At 38.0% G+C, this 18618-nt stretch overlaps 1 protein-coding gene across 1 annotated transcript in view; it reads right to left on the minus strand.

Annotated features, from left to right (window-relative positions):
• LOC138322141 (hemicentin-1-like) overlaps positions 1 to 18618 on the minus strand; it is a 98622-nt gene that overhangs the window by 45688 nt on the left and 34316 nt on the right. Inside the window, 18 exon segments of the mRNA XM_069266195.1 lie at positions 1026 to 1108; positions 2875 to 3061; positions 3333 to 3455; positions 7668 to 7814; positions 7998 to 8267; positions 9489 to 9770; positions 10034 to 10139; positions 10367 to 10545; positions 10691 to 10975; positions 12731 to 13009; positions 13473 to 13748; positions 13955 to 14239; positions 14532 to 14816; positions 15430 to 15714; positions 15889 to 16170; positions 16555 to 16842; positions 17184 to 17483; positions 18121 to 18258. Of these exon segments, the coding sequence (XP_069122296.1) occupies positions 1026 to 1108; positions 2875 to 3061; positions 3333 to 3455; positions 7668 to 7814; positions 7998 to 8267; positions 9489 to 9770; positions 10034 to 10139; positions 10367 to 10545; positions 10691 to 10975; positions 12731 to 13009; positions 13473 to 13748; positions 13955 to 14239; positions 14532 to 14816; positions 15430 to 15714; positions 15889 to 16170; positions 16555 to 16842; positions 17184 to 17483; positions 18121 to 18258 (4080 nt within the window).

The following is an 18618-nucleotide window of genomic DNA, read 5'->3' on the forward strand; positions in this document are numbered from 1 at the left end:
TTTATCAAAATTCTCCAACTTGGACAAATCACTTCAAACTTCCTTTGGAGAATAGCAATACAAAAGTAAAGGAATGTTTCTTGGTTTAATAATTGCTTCTCTAAGTTCCTGCATATGATAATATTACTGTACAGTAAAGGAATTTTCAGTATTATTTGAGATATATATATATGTTATAACATCTATAATGCTCTCCAATAATAGAGAAAGTTAGGAAATTATCCTACAGTCAAAACCTCAATGTATTGGAATTCAAGGGACCGACAGAAAAACTTCAAAAACATCAAGACTTTAAATTATTCATGGTTGGAATTCCACCAATGTTTTTGACCATGACCAACTGTTGCAGTTGTGTACATTCCGTCTCTGTTCTGTAATTTTCATACTCATTGTAATTACCACAAATAAAACAAAATAAAAGCCAAGTATGAAATCACAAAGCCATGCTGTCGATAGAGTGTTTCGATACACGGTAGAGAATTTCTCGCTGCGTTACAAGTCAAAAGATTGACGGTAAGCAAGTTCATAACTCTTCGCAGTTGACTGGTTCACGGAGTAATTATCCTGATGATCTCGAGCAAGCAAAACAAGCTGTCATAATCCCTATTGTCCAGCAAAGGGCCGTTGTGAGACAAGTGTGACAGCATGCCGTGGGGTATCGCTGAACACCTGTGTAGTGATCTCTACAGGTAATTTTTTTTAATTCGAATCATTGAGTGTCAGTTACCAATGATTTGATAACAAATAAGGAGATACTATAGGTAAACATTGTATTAGATTTGACATACAAATGTAAAACAAATGTTGGACTTAAAGAACGAGCAACATTGTTTACTGATAGGTCAGAGCTAGCGCTCAAGGAGATTCTATACATGAAATTTGGGACATAATTAGTACTTTTAGAAAATGAAAGTTTCAAAAATTGTTTTAAGATGGAGAGACAAAGCACCGACGAAATGTAATTAGAAAGGATAAAAACAATAATGATGATAACTGTAAGAAATGAATCACAAATAAACGTTTACCAATAACTGTAAGGTCCCTGTAGACAGAAGCAACACCGGCCTGGTTGGTAGCTGTACATGTGTAATTGCCAGAATCAATGGACCTAAAAAGGAATAAATTTTACACAATGAACATAAATGTAAATATTTGCTATAAGACTTTTGGCTCCAGGATCATGAAAGAATCTTAGACTTAAGTTTTCACTTAGCCAATTATAAATGATACATCATCTTTGATTGTCTAAGTCTGATATTAAGGCAGTTTTGAACTTAAGTCTGTTTAATGATCCTGAGGCCTGAAATAGCTTCATAAATTACTATCTTAAGTTTGTAATATAAGTACATCATATACTTTATTTCAATTACCTCAATCTACAAATTGTTGCAGATTTTTATCAAAAGGTTTCAGCTGCTGATTTTACTTCAAAAAGGTACAAGGTAACAGGCTAATAAATCAAACAAGATTTATTGAAACTGACGCTATTACAAGCCAATTGTTCTGTGACATACCTAACTGACGCTATTACAAGCCTATTGTTCTGTGACATACCTAACTGAGGCTATTACAAGCCTATTGTGTTGTGACATACCTAACTAAGGCTATTACAAGCCTATTGTACTGTGACATACCCAACTAAGGCTATTACATGCCTATTGTACTGTGACATACCTAACTAAGGCTAATGCTATCCTATTGTACTGTGACATGCCTAACTAAGGCTAATGCAATCCTATTGTTCTGTGACATGCCTAACTAAGGCTATTACAAGCCTATTGTACTGTGACATACCTAACTGAGGCTATTACAAGCCTATTGTACTGTGCCATGTCTAACTGAGGCTATTACATGCCTATTGTAATGTAACATACATAACTGAAGCTATTACAAGCCTATTGTTCTGTGACATGCCTAGCTAAGGCTTATGCAATCCTATTGTTCTGTGACATACCTAACTAAGGCTATTACAAGCCTATTGTGTTGTGACATACCTAACTAAGGCTATTACAAGCCTATTGTACTGTGACATACCCAACTAAGGCTATTACATGCCTATTGTACTGTGACATACCTAACTAAGGCTAATGCTATCCTATTGTACTGTTTACATGCCTAACTAAGGCTTATGCAATCCTATTGTTCTGTGACATGCCTAACTAAGGCTATTACAAGCCTATTGTACTGTGACATACCTAACTGAGGCTATTACAAGCCTATTGTACTGTGCCATGTCTAACTGAGGCTATTACATGCCTACTGTAATGTAACATACATAACTGAAGCTATTACAAGCCTATTGTTCTGTGACATGCCTAACTAAGGCTTATGCAACCTATTGTTCTGTGACATACCTAACTGAGGCTTTTACAAGCCTATTGTACTGTGACATACCTAACTGAGGCTATTACAAGCCTATTGTACTGTGACATACCTAACTGAGGCTATTACATGCCTATTGTAATGTAACATACATAACTGAAGCTATTACAAGCCTATTGTTCTGTGACATGCCTAACTAAGGCTTATGCAATCCTATTGTTCTGTGACATACCTAACTGAGGCTTTTACAAGCCTATTATACTATGACATCCATATCTGAGGCTATTACAAGCCTATTGTACTATGGCATACCTAACTTAATCTATTTCAAGCCAACTGTTCAGTGACATACCTAACTGAGTCTATTACATGTCTATTGTTCTGCAGCATACCTACCTGAGGCTATTACATGCCTATTGTTTAATGACATACCTAACTGAGGCTATTACAAGCCTATTGTACAATGACATACCTACCTGAGGCTATTACATGCCTATTGTTCTGCAGCATACCTACCTGAGGCTATTACATGCCTATTGTTTAATGACATACCTAACTGAGGCTATTACAAGCCTATTGCCGTGTTTGAAGAACCGGGACTGTGTGATATCTATGAGGAAGCCATCCTTTCGCCAAACTGTCTGTGCCCTGGGACTGGCTGTTACACGACATGGCAGAACAACTTTGTCTCCAAGATGGGCATTGAATTGTGTTCTCCCAACCAGAATGGAAGGTCTAACTGAAATATGGATTTCAATAAATATAGCATAATTTAATTATTCAAGGTTTTCAAATAAAAGTTAATTTGAAAAGAAAGAACAGGGATAGACCCAGGTAACATTATATTCCTCCTTCACATCTATTTAATGTTATGGACATATAGAAAGCAGTCAACAAGAATATATCTAGCATAAATATCTGAGTTTATGCCTTGAATCTTAAAAGACAGAAATAAAATTGGCAATGTTAAAAAACTTCTTATTTTAATAAATAGATGTGTTATATCTTACTGAGAGTCCTGAGTCGTACGATGCGATAAGCAAGATCAACAGAGTTTGCAGCTATGCATCTGTAAGTGCCACTGTCTTTTCTGGTTACTCTTCTCAGATGTAATGTCCCATTGCTCAGAATAACTGTTAAACGTAAAAGGATTGTTTTAATGAACATGAGATCCCAGAGGGATCTTGGCGCCCACCAAATAATGATTATATCTGACAAAGGAAAGATGGATCTTTTCTCTACTTTTTAAACTTTTTCAAACATACTACATATAAAATTTGAGACAGATCGTTTCAGTACCTTTTGAGAAATAGCGGTAAGAAACTTCAACTGATAAAATCCAAGATGACTACTTGGCGGCCATCTTGTTGATCAATCGGTCCCAAATCACAATATGCACAACTAGGGCCCTAGGGGAACCTACATGTGAAATTTGAGAAAGATCGATTCAATACTTTCTGAGAAATAGCGATAACAAACTTTGAATATCAAAATCCAAGATGGCTACCTGGCAGCAATCTTGTTGACCGATCGGTCCCAAATCACAATATGCACAACTAGGGCCCTCGGGGAACCTACATACAAGAGATCCCAGAGGGATCTTGGCGCCCACCAAAGAATGATCTATGTCTGACAAACAAAAGAGGGATCTTTTCTCTGCTTTTCAAACATTTTTTTTACAGCTGTACATATTACTAGATATGAAATTTGAGAAAGATCCTTCTAGTACTTTCTGAGAAACAAACTTTATTATCAAATTCCAAGATGGCTACCTGTCGGCCATCTTTTTGACTGATCAGCTGAAAATGCAATAGGCACAAATAAGGTCCTAGGGGAACTTACATATAAAATGTGAGACAGATCACTTCAGTACTTTCTGAGCAAAAGTGGTAACAAGTTTCAACTATCAAAATCCAAGATGGCGGCCTATCGGCCATCTTGTTCATCAATCGGTCCCAACATACAATATGCACAACTAGACCCCTACGGGAACCTGCAAATGCAATTTAAGACAGATCCTTTCAGTACTTTATGAGAAATAGCGATAACAAACTTCAATTGTCAAAATCCAACATGGAGTCCTGTCAGCCATCTTGTTCACTGATCGGTCCCAAAATGCAATATGCACAACAAGACTCCTAGGGGAACCTACATGTAAAATTTGAGAGCGATCCCTTCAGTACTTTCTGAGAAATAGTGGTAATAAGCTTCAACTATCAAAATCCAAGATGGCGGCCTGTCAGCCATCTTGTTCATCGATCAGTCCGAAAATGTGATATGCACAACTGTACGCCAAGGGGAACCTGTACATGCAATTTGAGACAGATCCCTTCAGTACTTTCTGAGAAATAGCGGTAACAAACTTCATTGTCAAAATCCAAGGTGGCTTCCTGTTGGCCAACTTGTTAACCGATCGGTACCAAAATACAACATGCATAACCAGGGACCTAGGGGACCATGCACTTGAAATTTGAGACAGATCCCTTCAGTACTTTCTGAGAAATAGTGGTAACAAACTTCAATTGTCAAAATCCAAGATGGCGTCCTGTCGGCCATCTTGTTGACTGATTGGTCCCAAAATGCAATATGCACAACAAGACTCCTAGGGGAACCTACATGTACAATTTAAGAGAGATCCCTTCAGTACTTTCTGAGAAATAGCGGTAACAAACTTCATTGTCAAAATCCAAGATGGCTTCCTGTCGGCCATCTTGTTAACCGATCGGTACCAAAATGCAATATGCATAAACAGGGACCTAAGGGACCAATGACATGAAATTTGAGACAGATCCCTTCAATACTTTCTGAGAAATAGTGGTAACAAACTTCAATTGTCAAAATCCAAGATGGCGTCCTGTCGGCCATCTTGTTGACCGATTGGTCCCAAAATGCAATATGCACAACTAGACCCCTAGGGGAACCTACATGTAAAATTTGAGAGAGATCCCTTCTGTACTTTCTGAGAAATAGCGGTAACAAACTTTAACTATCAAAATCCAAGATGGCTGCCTGGCGGCCATTTTGTTCATCGATTGGTCCCAAAATGCAATATGCAAAACTAGACCCCTAGGGGAACCTACATGTAAAATTTGAGAAAGATTCCTTCAGTACTTTCTGAGAAATAGCGGTAACAAGAATTGTTAACGGACGGAAGGACGGAAGGACGGCCGGACGGAAGGACGGAAGGACGGACCGACGGACCACGGACGAAAGGCGATTTGAATAGCCCACCATCTGATGATGGTGGGCTTATAAAATTTGAGACAGATCCCTTCAGTACTATCTGAGAAATAGCGATAACAAACTTTAATTATCAAAATCCAAGAATGCGGCCTAGCGGCCATTTGGTTCACCGATTGGTCCAAAAATACAATATGCACAACTAGGGCTCTAGTGGAACCTACTTATTAAATTTGAGAAAGATCCCTTCAGCACTTTTTGAGAAATAGGGATATAAAACCTTAACTATCAAAATCCAAGATGGCCGCCTGGCAGCTATCTTGTTTTTCCTATCAGCCTCAAAATCTGTATGGCACAACTAGGGACCAAGGGTAACCTCCATGTGAAGTTTGAACAAAATCCCTTCGTTAGTTCTCAAGAAATATTGATAACAAATTTCAACTGCCAAAATCAAAGATGGCTGCCTGGCGGCCATCTTTTTTTTTCGATCAGCCTCAAAATCTGTATGGCACATCTAGGGACCAAGGGTAACCTCCATGTGAAGTTTGAACAAAGTCCCTTCAGTAGTTCTCAAGAAATATTGATAACAAACTTCAACTGCCAAAATCAAAGATGGCTGTCTGGCGGCCATCTTGTTTTTCCGATCAGCCTCAAAATCTGTATGGCACAAATAGGGACCAAGGGTAACCTCCATGTGAAGTTTGAACAAAATCCCTTCAGTAGTTCTCAAGAAATATTGATAACAAACTTCAACTGCCAAAATCCAAGATGGCTGCCTGGTGGCCATCTTGTTTTTCCGATCAGCCTCAAAATCTGTATGGCACAACTAGGGACCAAGGGTAACCTCCATGTGAAGTTTGAACAAAATCCCTTCAGTAGTTTTCAAGAAATATCGATAACAAACTTCAACTGCCAAAATCAAAGATGGCTGCCTGGCGGCCATCTTGTTTTTACGATCAGCCACAAAATCTGTATGGCACAAATATGGACCAAGGGGACCCTCCATGTGAAGTTTGAACAAAATCCCTGCAGTAGTTTTTAAGAAATAGTGATAACAAGCATTGTTTACGGACGGACGACGGACCACGGACGCAGGGCGATTTGAATAGCCCACCATCTGATGATAGTGGGCTAAAAAGTTATATGCATTTAACACAAAGGAAACATTTATCATTTCAAAAGAGGTCACGACCTTCAGAGTTTGACCCTGAACCTTGACACATGACCAGAAAACCATGTCCTCCTGTGTGTTACATGAATAGATTGGTACCGGTACAAATCTGACACTGGCACTTGTACTAGAAATGGAACATGGGTCATCATAAAAATATAACTTTATTTATTTTACGATTACAAAACAAGTTATAAAACTTATGCAAACCACTCTTGATGGCCCGGATGCAAGCGTACAAGTGATCTTTGTGTTGGTTGAAACCGGAGAGCCCGGAGAAAATCCACGTGATCGGGCAGGTAACCCCTAACCTTTAACCCCTAACATCATTCATGAACCATAATCTATTTTAATGATCAGACTTAAATAACCTTATTGAAAAATCTTATATCTGCTGTTTTCCCCCCTTGTAACTACACTCACAACACAGTACTTGAGCTAGGATCAAACATAAACTTTTTACCACTTTCCTAATGTCCTATAACTAGACCATTGTGGATATGAAGAGGCTACTAATAGTACCTTAGGCCCGAGATACCAGCATCACATCCATCAGTCAAACTGAGGTACCATATACATTGAGTTGAGGTATCTTTTCTTGCCCAGAGAATGTAGGAGGTACTTGACTTGGAAGTATCACTTATATATATTTACATTCTGAGTGTTCTGTCACTATATGAATCAACCAACTGACGAAAACAAACATTTGCCTATGAAAACACTATGAATACACTATAAATACAACGATTCTCGTGCATCGATCAGCTGATTTCAAACATTGCGCCAGTTTCATATCAATAAAAAATAGTCCCCCGCAATATTTTAATGTATAATATATAATGTGTTATTTCTTGATATATAATTAACTAAGGTTTACTGTAATAAGTCAATCAAATCTTATTTGAACTATAATTTTTTATATCGTTTGTCATTTGCAAAAAATGTCCTTTACAAGGGGCCATCATAGATCTAGACATAGTAGCTTACAACTCACCTTGGTTCCGTCTGAGTTGTGTATGGAAGCCCTTGGACCAGGATATTTCTGGTACTGGTTGACCTACTGCCTCACAAGGAAGGAAAGCATCTTCACCGACCAAAACTTCCATACGCAATTCCCTCGGACCAACTATACCAGGAGGCACTGCAGATCAAAATATATACATCATTATATAAACATTATAAGCATTATCAAAAATATTTATTTCATTCAACATTAAGATGATGATGCATAGCAAAAGATTTTTGAAACCTATTAGAAGAATATTTATATCAGTATATATACAAGTAGTAAAAAGGATACTTATAACCCAACAGGTGTTCCTACCTTGTAAGGTGAGGCTGATACGCTTTGTGTCGTTACCAACAAGGTTAGTTACCACACACTCGTACATGCCCTGGTCCTCCAAACGAACACGGCTGAACTGGACAGCTCCAAATGACACCTGATGACGGAGACTTGACAATGGAAAGGGGTAGCCATCCTTATTCCAGGTTACTTGAGGATCAGGGTAGCCACCAAACTCACAGGGCAGGACGACTGATGTATCAACAACACCTGTCACCTCAGTTACAGAGTCTGTGATCATGGGAGGCACTGCCAAGGGAATTAAAACATACATATTTATACATCTGTGATCATGAAAGGCACTGTTAAGGGAATTTAACCATAAAGAGATATATACAGTCTAAGATCATGCCAGGCACTGTCAAGGGAATTAAACCATACAGAGATTTATACATCTGTGATCATGGGAGGCACTGTTAAGGGAATTAAACCATACAGAGATTTATACATCTGTGATCATGCAAGGCACTGCCAAGGGAATTAAAACATACATATTTATACATCTGTGATCATGAAAGGCATTGTCAAGGGAATTATACCATACAGAGATTTATACAGTCAAAGATCATGCCAGGCACTGCCAAGGGAATTAAACCATACAGAGATTTATACATCTGTGATCATGGGTGGCACTGCCAAGGGAATTAAACCATACAGAGATTTATACATCTGTGATCATGGGAGGCACTGTCAAGGGAATTAAACCTTACAGATATTTATACATCTATGATCATGGGAGGCACTGTCAAGGGAATTAAACCTTACAGATATTTATACATCTATGATCATGGGAGGCACTGTCAAGGGAATTAAACCATACAGAGATTTATACATCTGTGATCATGGGAGGCACTGTCAAGGGAATTAAACCTTACAGATATTTATACATCTATGATCATGGGAGGCACTGTCAAGGGAATTAAAACATACATGAGACACAGAGATTTATACATCTGTGATCATGGGAGGCACTGTCAAGGGAATTAAACCTTACAGATATTTATACATCTATGATCATGGGAGGCACTGCCAAGGGAATTAAAACATACAGAGATTTATACATCTATGATCATGGGAGGCACTGTCAAGGGAATTAAACCATACAGAGATTTATACAACTGTGATCATGGGAGGCACTGTCAAGGGAATTAAACCATACAGAGATTTATACATCTATGATCATGGGAGGCACTGTCAAGGGAATTAAACCATACAGATATTTATACATCTATGATCATGGGAGGCACTGTCAAGGGAATTAAACCATACAGAGATTTATACATCTATGATCATGGGAGGCACTGTCAAGGGAATTAAAACATACAGAGATTTAAACTTTTAGTCTGTGATCATTGCAGCACTGTCAATGTATCATATAGTGATTCAAACAATGTCTGTAACCTTTGGGAATCAGTCAATAAATAGAAGTATATTTCATATACATCAGAAATAGGCACTAATAGCCCTTACCTAGTACAGTGACTGTGAAGTTGAGACTAGTTGACCCAGCAGGATTAGTGGCAACACATGTATAGAATCCCTCCTGTGGACGATCAGCATCATTCAACAACAGTGTCTCACCCCTATCCAAGATCTGGAAAAATCGACTCTCATGTGCCACAAGGCCACCCTGCCAGTACCAGGTAATTTCTGGTGGTGGAATTCCAAGCACAGGACAGTGAAGGGCAAGGTCATTTCCCAAAACAACAGATTTCTTTTGACGGGCCTGGGAACCATTGATGCGTGGACTCACTGAAAAGTAATATTAGAATTGATAAGAAATATTGTCTGCCTCAATTCTCAGTATAAAAGTCAATTTACTGTTAATTTATCATCTACCTTTAATTAGTCAGTAGATATATACAGTTATAAAGTTTGTACTTTTCTTAATATATACGTCTTCCATGATTCAGAGGTTATGTTCCAGAAATCATTTTATCTTCCTTTAATATTTAGAAAGAGCTTCTTGGATCTTTTAGTAAAGATATAAGTATAGGTTTTGTAACATTAGTTACCATTGATATTCACTTGGAAGAATTTTTCGGCAAACCCAGCTTCATTTTCAGCATGGCACATGTACTGGGCTGTGTCTCCAATCCTGGCATTACGAATCCTCAGCACCTGTTTTACATATATGATTATATAGTCAAACCTGTCTATAAGAACCACACAAAGAACAAAGAAAAATGGTCTTAATAGCCAAGTGATCTTTGTACAGAGGGCCTAAATGAATAAAAGAACGATCAACTGATTAAAAAAATGACATATTGTGACAAGAATGAAACGGATCCCCTTCAGTTATAGATCCTTTTACAGAATCAGAGGTGAGCAATCCTTCTACTGTTTACCTGTCCTCCAGCTATCATACTGATGTGAGAGTTTTGTGCCAGCTCTATCACACGCCCATCTTTCTGCCACTGTATCCCTGGGTCAGGTATTCCTGTCACAGGACACTCCAAAGTAATCAGTTCTCCTTCCAATACGGTAATGATCGGCCTTTCTGATTCATTTCCAATGGATGGCCTCACTGTGTCAAGTGTAAAATGTTTTTTAAAACATCCATATTCTATCAATATGACAAGTGACCTATATTTTAAATAGTTATAACATGTTGAAACAAATACTTTTTAACAAAAAATTTGCCAACTATATGAAGAAAAAGAGAAACCCACCAAACACTCTAAGGTAGAAGTTGATGAAGTCTTCACCAGCCGAGTTGCGAGCTTGACACTTATATTGAACAGCATCGACAACCTGGGCATTACGGATCTCCAGTCGGCGGTTACGGTTTGTCACGTTCAGATTCTGATAAGGAAAGGTATTCAAAGGAACATGGTCCTTCAGCCAAAATACGGAGGGATCAGGTATACCGCCCAACACTGGACACTCAATCACAATGTTTCCATTCTCCTTCACTGTAAAGTTGGTGTTCACCGACTTGTCAAGTATTGGTGGTACTGTAACACAAAGGAACATTGATCAGGGTGAAGTTTGTGTTCACTGACTTTTCAAAGTAGTGGGGGTACTGTAACACAAAGGAACATTTATCAGGGTGAAGTTTGTGTTCACTGACTTGTCAAAGTAGTGGGGGTACTGTAACACAAAGGAACATTTATCAGGGTGAAGTTTGTGTTCACTGACTTGTCAAAGTAGTGGGGGTACTGTAACACAAAGGAACATTTATCAGGGTGAAGTTTGTGTTCACTGACTTTGTCAAAGTAGTGGGGTACTATAACACAAAGGAACATTTATCAGGGTGAAGTTTGTGTTCACGACTTGTCAAAGTAGTGGGGGTACTGTAACACAAAGGAACATTTATCAGGGTGAAGTTTGTGTTCACCGACTTGTCAAAGTAGTGGGGGTACTGTAACACAAAGGAACATTTATCAGGGTGAAGTTTGCTTTCACCGAAGTTTGTGTTCACTGACTTGTCAAAGTAGTGGGGGTACTGTAACACAAAGGAACATTTATCAGGGTGAAGTTTGTGTTCACTGACTTGTCAAAGTAGTGGGGGTACTGTAACACAAAGGAACATTGATCAGGGTGAAGTTTGTGTTCACTGACTTGTCAAAGTAGTGGGGGTACTGTAACACAAAGGAACATTTATCAGGGTGAAGTTTGTGTTAACTGACTTGTCAAAGTAGTGGAGTTACTGTAACACAAAGGAACATTTATCAGGGTGAAGTTTGTGTTCACCGATTTGTCAAAGTAGTGGGGGTACTGTAACACAAAGGAACATTTATCAGGGTGAAGTTTGTGTTCACCGACTTGTCAAAGTAGTGGGGGTACTGTAACACAAAGGAACATTTATCAGGGTGAAGTTTGTGTTCACTGACTTGTCAAAGTAGTGGGGGTACTGTAACACAAAGGGACATTTATCAGGGTGAAGTTTGTGTTCACTGACTTGTCAAAGTAGTGAGGGCACTGTAACATGAAGGAACATTGATCAGGGTGAAGTTTGTGTTCACTGACTTTTCAAAGTAGTGGGGTTACTGTAACACAAAGGAACATTTATCAGGGTGAAGTTTGTGTTCACTGACTTGTCAAAGTAGTGGGGGTACTGTAACACAAAGGAACATTTATCAGGGTGAAGTTTGCTTTCACCGAAGTTTGTGTTCACCGACTTGTCAAAGTAGTGGGGGTACTGTAACACAAAGGAACATTTATCAGGGTGAAGTTTGAGTTCACCGACTTGTCAAAGTAGTAGGGGTACTGTAACACAAAGGAACTTTGATCAGGGTGAAGTTTGTGTTCAAGGACTTGTCAAAGTAGTGGAGTTACTGTAACACAAAGGAACATTAATCAGGGTGAAGATTGTGTTCACCGATTTGTCAAAGTAGTGGGGGTACTGTAACACAAAGGAACATTGATCAGGGTGAAGTTTGTGTTCACAGATTTGTCAAAGTAGTGGGGGTACTGTAACACAAAGGAACATTTATCAAGGTATAGTTTGTATTCACCGACTTGTCAAAGTAGTGATGGTACTGTAACACAAAGGAACATTGATCAGGGTGTACTTTGTGTTCACCAACTCGTCAAAGTAGTGGTGGTATTGTACCCAAAGGAGGAAAAATGTTATCATCTGCTAACAAATATCCTTAGTTGAAATTAATTTTTTACAAATGATACAGAAGCTTAATTTCTCATAAGTGGAGTTTTGTGCGGACATATGTAAATGTGTAAAATATAACACCAAACTTATCAAACCTTACCTAGAATCATGAGCTGGAAGTTCTTACGAAGTTGTCCAGCCTCATTCGTAGCTTGACATGTGTAAGTGTTGCTATCACTAGTCTGAGCACGCTCAATTTGTAACTGCTTATTGTTGGCTAGGAGACTGATCCTGTCTGTCTGTTGGACAGGGCGATCGTTAAGGAACCATTGAACAGTAGGTGTTGGTACTCCAGAAACAGCACATTCTAACAACACTGTCCTGTTTATAACAACACGCGGTGTGTATACAGTGTTAGACTCATCAATGTCTGGAGGAACTGTAAAGATACACAATCTCTGTTAACATGTCCTGCTGTTCAATCAAACACATGACTTCCTCCTAAAAGATGTTGTTATATCACAAATCAAAGAGTACATTTTCACCAAGAGAGATAACTATATAATAAAACAAAATGTCCTAACTTCCTTCATTTTAAAATCTCAGTGAATTCATAAGTTATGAAAAATTATATCAAAGACCAGGAGTATAAGAAACTGAATTTTCCTCACTAGGCAAACAAAAGAGGCTAATGTGTAAATGGAAATAAAAATATTATCATTATTGTTTCTTTATATGACTTGATAGGCGACATTACATGAAATCTAAATCATATCTAAAATAAAATATAAATCATATCTTTATATACCAGCATTAAGCATCTAAAACAAGTCAGGACAACATGATTTTTAGGGTAATATTTACAGTAACACTGATTGGTAAGGTATATAAACATTACTCACCTAATACTACCAGTTCCATGTCAGCTGAGTCTCGTCCAGCACGATTTGTTGCTATACATCTGTACAGACCACGATCGCTATCTGTAGCATTAGTAATTTTCAGTTGTCGGCCATTATCCAGTAGCACCACCCGTTCATTAAAAATCATCACAAGCCCATTCTTCTGCCATTCAATATTTGGCTGGGGTATACCATTAGCTGGACAGTTCAGTACAGTCGTTCGACCTCGAATGACCTTTGTAATTGTATCAAAAGTGTGATCGATGTGTGGTGGGACTGCAAAATAACAAAGAGTATCCATAAATCTGTACTTATTTACACAAGTCCAATCCACAACTGTTGTAAACTACTGCACCAGAAGTAAAGCAGCAGATAAAACCCCACACATATACCATACTTTATAACATTGCCAGTCTACATACCATACTTTATAACATCGCTTACATACATACCATATTTTATAACATCACTCACATACATACCATACACTTCAAGATTAAAGGTTTCTTCAGACTCTCCAGCCTCATTAGTGGCTACACATGTATAGGCTCCTGCATCCTCTACCTCTGCTGAGAGTATATGTAATTCCCGTCCTCCGGCTGCCACTCGTACATCCTGTCGATCCTCAGACAAAAAGATCGGGGATCCATTCTTGAACCACCTGATGTTTGGTGTTGGAGTACCACTGGCTGGACAGTAGATTGTAAATGGTTCTCCAATAATCACTCTAGGGTCACGATCCACATCCTCGCTGATTTTGGCTGGCACTGTAAAACACAATTCTTGTTTTCAGCAAAGCATAAAATTTTCAAAGTGAGTGATACAGATCAAATTTTGCATATTTTTACTGTATATTAAATAGATTCAATATTTAAAGGATAAAGCATCCACAAGGCCTAAAATCAAAAGACATGAATTGTCCAGGACTGATATTGTGTATTGTTTCCTCATTTTAAGCAGAAGTTTACATCCAGGTTAAATATAATTTATTTCATTTCTAAACCAATGACATAACAATTTCACTAAAAACTATCTGAAAATAAACAGAGAGTAACAAACCTTGAATGTTAACATTGATGGATAGAGAACTTTGGCCTGCTGGATTTGTTGCTCTACATACGTAGGTTCCTGTGTTTGAAACCTGAGAATTTACAATCTCTAATTGACGTCCATTGTTTTTAATACGTATGTTTGGGAAGCGTTCTTGAGTGATCTGTAGTCCATCCATAAACCACTCGATTTCTGGCTCTGGTGTTCCTTTTGCTGGGCAGTCCAAGGTCAGAGAGCTGTTCACAATAGCTTTGGGATTGACGTTGATATTTGTTGTAGGAATCTTTGATGGAACTAAAACAAAAGTTGTTTTAAACTTAATCAGTGTTGCTTCAGGAACTATAACCATGTCTGATTTAATTCCAGACGCACAAAGACATATTCACTAAACATTAGATGTTGAAGTTATCAAGATTCCACCTTACAACTGATACATGTTTTCTAAGTGATTTTCAGGTCACCATACAGCTGTTGGAATACTAACAACAACTTAAGTCTTTCTAGGTTTTGAAAGTTATGCAAGGAATACAATACAGTGGATTATGTCCATCTAAGATATATAAAAATACAGAAAGACCTTGTTTTCACTTTCCATACTATCTTGAACTACAAACAACAGTAACAAAATATTTATGGAATTCAAAAGAAGATTCTCAAACTTATCACTCACCAAATATTCTGTGTTGAATTCAAAGGAGATCTCTTGAGCTTGGATAACATTACTCACCAAATATATCTGCTTTTAATTACTCACTAGATATATCTGTGTTGAATTCAAAAGAGGACTCTTCTGCTTATTACTCACCAAATATATCTGTGTTGAATTCAAAGGAGGACTCTTCTGCTTATTACTCACCAAATATATCTGTGTTGAATTCAAAAGAGGACTCTTCTGCTTATTACTCACCAAATATATCTGTGTTGAATTCAAAAGAATACTCTCCAGCTTTATTGGTGGCTTCACACCTATATATAGCAGTGTCTGAGAGACGAACTGCCTGGATACGTAGCTGGCGTCCTTCAGACAGAATGTCATATCTAGGATTGAGTGAAGTGTCCAGAATATATCCATCTTTGTACCATGTTATCTCAGGGATGGGGTTTCCTTCCGCTGGACAGTTCAACACGAGAGTTCTATTTAGGACAACATCAGGTGTTGAGTCCAAGTCTTCATCTGTAATCCTAGGTGGCACTGAAAACATGATTATTCTCAACTGTACTCAAACCATTAATGATTATCATTGTCAACTACACTGAAAACATTCATATTATTCTCATCAAATACACTGAAAACATTCATATTATTGTCAAATAGCTATGCAGAAAATCATCATATGGTCTCCTTCACAGGCTACAGGCTACATACCTAACACATCCACATCAAAGGCCTTTTCATTAGCACCAGCCACATTTTCTGCTCGACATATAAATCTTGTTGCATCATCCTGATTTGCATCAAGAATCTGCAAAGTGAACCCCTCATTAAGCAGCAAATAGCGAGAGGAATTGAATTTGATTGGCTGATTCTCCTTGAACCAGGTGATTTTTGGTGTTGGCTTTCCTGACGCAGGACAGTTCAGTTGAAGGTCCTGATTCTCAACAACCTCGGGAATTTGAACAACATCAGAATCCTCTATCTGCGGAGGAACTGTGTTAAATAACAAACAACACATTCATATGTAAATTAAAATTACATTATAACATGCATACATACTACACGTAAATCAAAGTTAATCCATCGTCATACAACATAGTCACACATATATTATACATGTTAGAACTATGTTATAGACATGGCAGGAAATGATGTTTTTGCTTAATCATGGGGCCACTTAATATTGTCTGGCAAAGAGATGATCAAAGTTGACCTTGGACTTAAGTTTGCAGACAAACACATTTATATTTGTTGAGTAAAGAAATTAAATATGACATACAAAGGAATGAACAGAATGACAGACAACTTATAATAGCATGCCTTCTTTTGTTGAAACCAGGGGATGAAAATGAGATAGTGATCATAAGTCATACTTACCATTGACTTTGACATCAAACTCGTGCTCTGTACTTCCTGCTATATTCTCCCCAACACACTTGTACCTTCCCTTATCTGATACCTTAGCATTAAGGACTTCTAACCTCCGTCCTCCAGCATATAACTTAATGTTGGGGTTAAGTAGGGGCGAGATGTACTCTCCATCTTTAAACCAGTTGATCTGGGGAAGAGGGATGCCAATCACTGGGCAGTTGATGGTCAGTGTTTGCTGTACCTTCACCGACAGTGTACCATTGGATACAGTGTTGGGGTCAATTGTTGGGGGCACTGCCAAAATTACAAAGCAAAATTCCAGGTTATCCATCGTACATTTTTTTTTCAATTTGATGTAATCACCTTGAGTTTACCTTTAAAAAGTATTACTGATAAGATTGTGTTGCTAGGTGGAAAATGACAAGGAATGAAGTTTCCATCATAGCAACCCTTTCACACAAATGTTCTAATTTATATATAAACACCTTCAGTAGTTGTGTCAATTTCTATTTCAAATTAATTACTCATTTAAATAAATGAAACTCAAGCTTTATGACATATTCTCAAATCATCTTATATAACATATAAGGAATATAAACAAAGACCACAACATCAGGTATGACGGTTAATATTACCATGGACATCAACATCAAATTCTTTCTGCGATGATCCAGCTATGTTTGTGGCGACACAGGTATAGCGTGCCGTATCCTCTACAGAGGCTCGAGGGATCACCAGCTCTTTTCCATTCGGAGAGATTCGGAGGAAAGACATTTCATCGCTGGTGAACCGTTCACCATTCTTCAGCCACTCAATGGTTGGAGGTGGATCTGCTTCCACCGTACAATATAAGGTCAGAGTCTGGTTAGCTTTGACTGTATGGCTCTCCGGAATGGGAATATCACCACGGTCACCGCCGATTACCTTGGGAGCAACTGGAAATAAAACATATCAGCCTCATTTGATTAGCTTTTCTTGGAAGTAGTATTGGTTAATCCTTAATCCATGGGATTTGTGCTGTTTAATGATGATTTAAAAAGATTCTATCAAAAAACTGTCATGTAAGGTTACAATTTGTACAGTAATTATAAGCAACTGCTTAGGGCTGTTCCAGTAAAACATATATGGTAGGGGGGGAAGGCACTTTGAAATTGGGAGACCCACCGATGGAAGTGATTTTCAATTTTGTTGACCCACACACATATCTATTTTTTTGTGAACAAAACCATGGCATAGAAGCGATTTAATTTTTTATTTCACTCCGATTTGTATTTGGATTTACACATTTTGATTTCTAGCATCACCAAAGAGTCCTAGGACAAAATTGCACTGTATATGGTGCAGTGAACTTTTGTTTGATATGCTGCATCTACTACTAAATTTGTATAAGGGTACAATCCTTGTAGAACCAGCGTAAAATCTTCTAAACATACTGAAGTGTTTCGCAAGCATAATGCAAAAGTAGACATCTGAACATTCACACTTAAGCTTGTGAACTGCAACTTTTTCCTCGATTTAATACCAGTGAGAGATTCGGAGGAAAGACATTTCATCGCTGGTGAACCGTTTCACCATTCTTCAGCCACTCAATGGTTGGAGGTGGATCTGCTTCCACCGTACAATATAAGGTCAGAGTCTGGTTAGCTTTGACTGTATGGCTCTCCGGAATGGGAATATCACCACGGTCACCGCCGATTACCTTGGGAGCAACTGGAAATAAAACATATCAGCCTCATTTGATTAGCTTTTCTTGGAAGTAGTATTGGTTAATCCTTAATCCATGGGATTTGTGCTGTTTAATGCATGATTTAAAAAGATTCTATCAAAAAACTGTCATGTAAGGTTACAATTTGTACAGTAATTATAAGCAACTGCTTAATACATATGTATAGCTATAGTGTCGATAAATTCCACCTGTTAGGTACCCAATATGTAATTTCTAAATACCAACTGTGAAATCAATTTGTTCCATATTATGTATGTAACCTAATGAAACCTCCCTCTTGCAATACAGAATGCTGCAGAATGTCCTAGAGTTCTTATTCTAGTGATGGAAATTGGCAACCAATA

This window comes from Argopecten irradians, chromosome 4 (genome assembly GCF_041381155.1).
Source record: "Argopecten irradians isolate NY chromosome 4, Ai_NY, whole genome shotgun sequence".
NCBI lineage: Eukaryota > Metazoa > Mollusca > Bivalvia > Pectinida > Pectinidae > Argopecten > Argopecten irradians.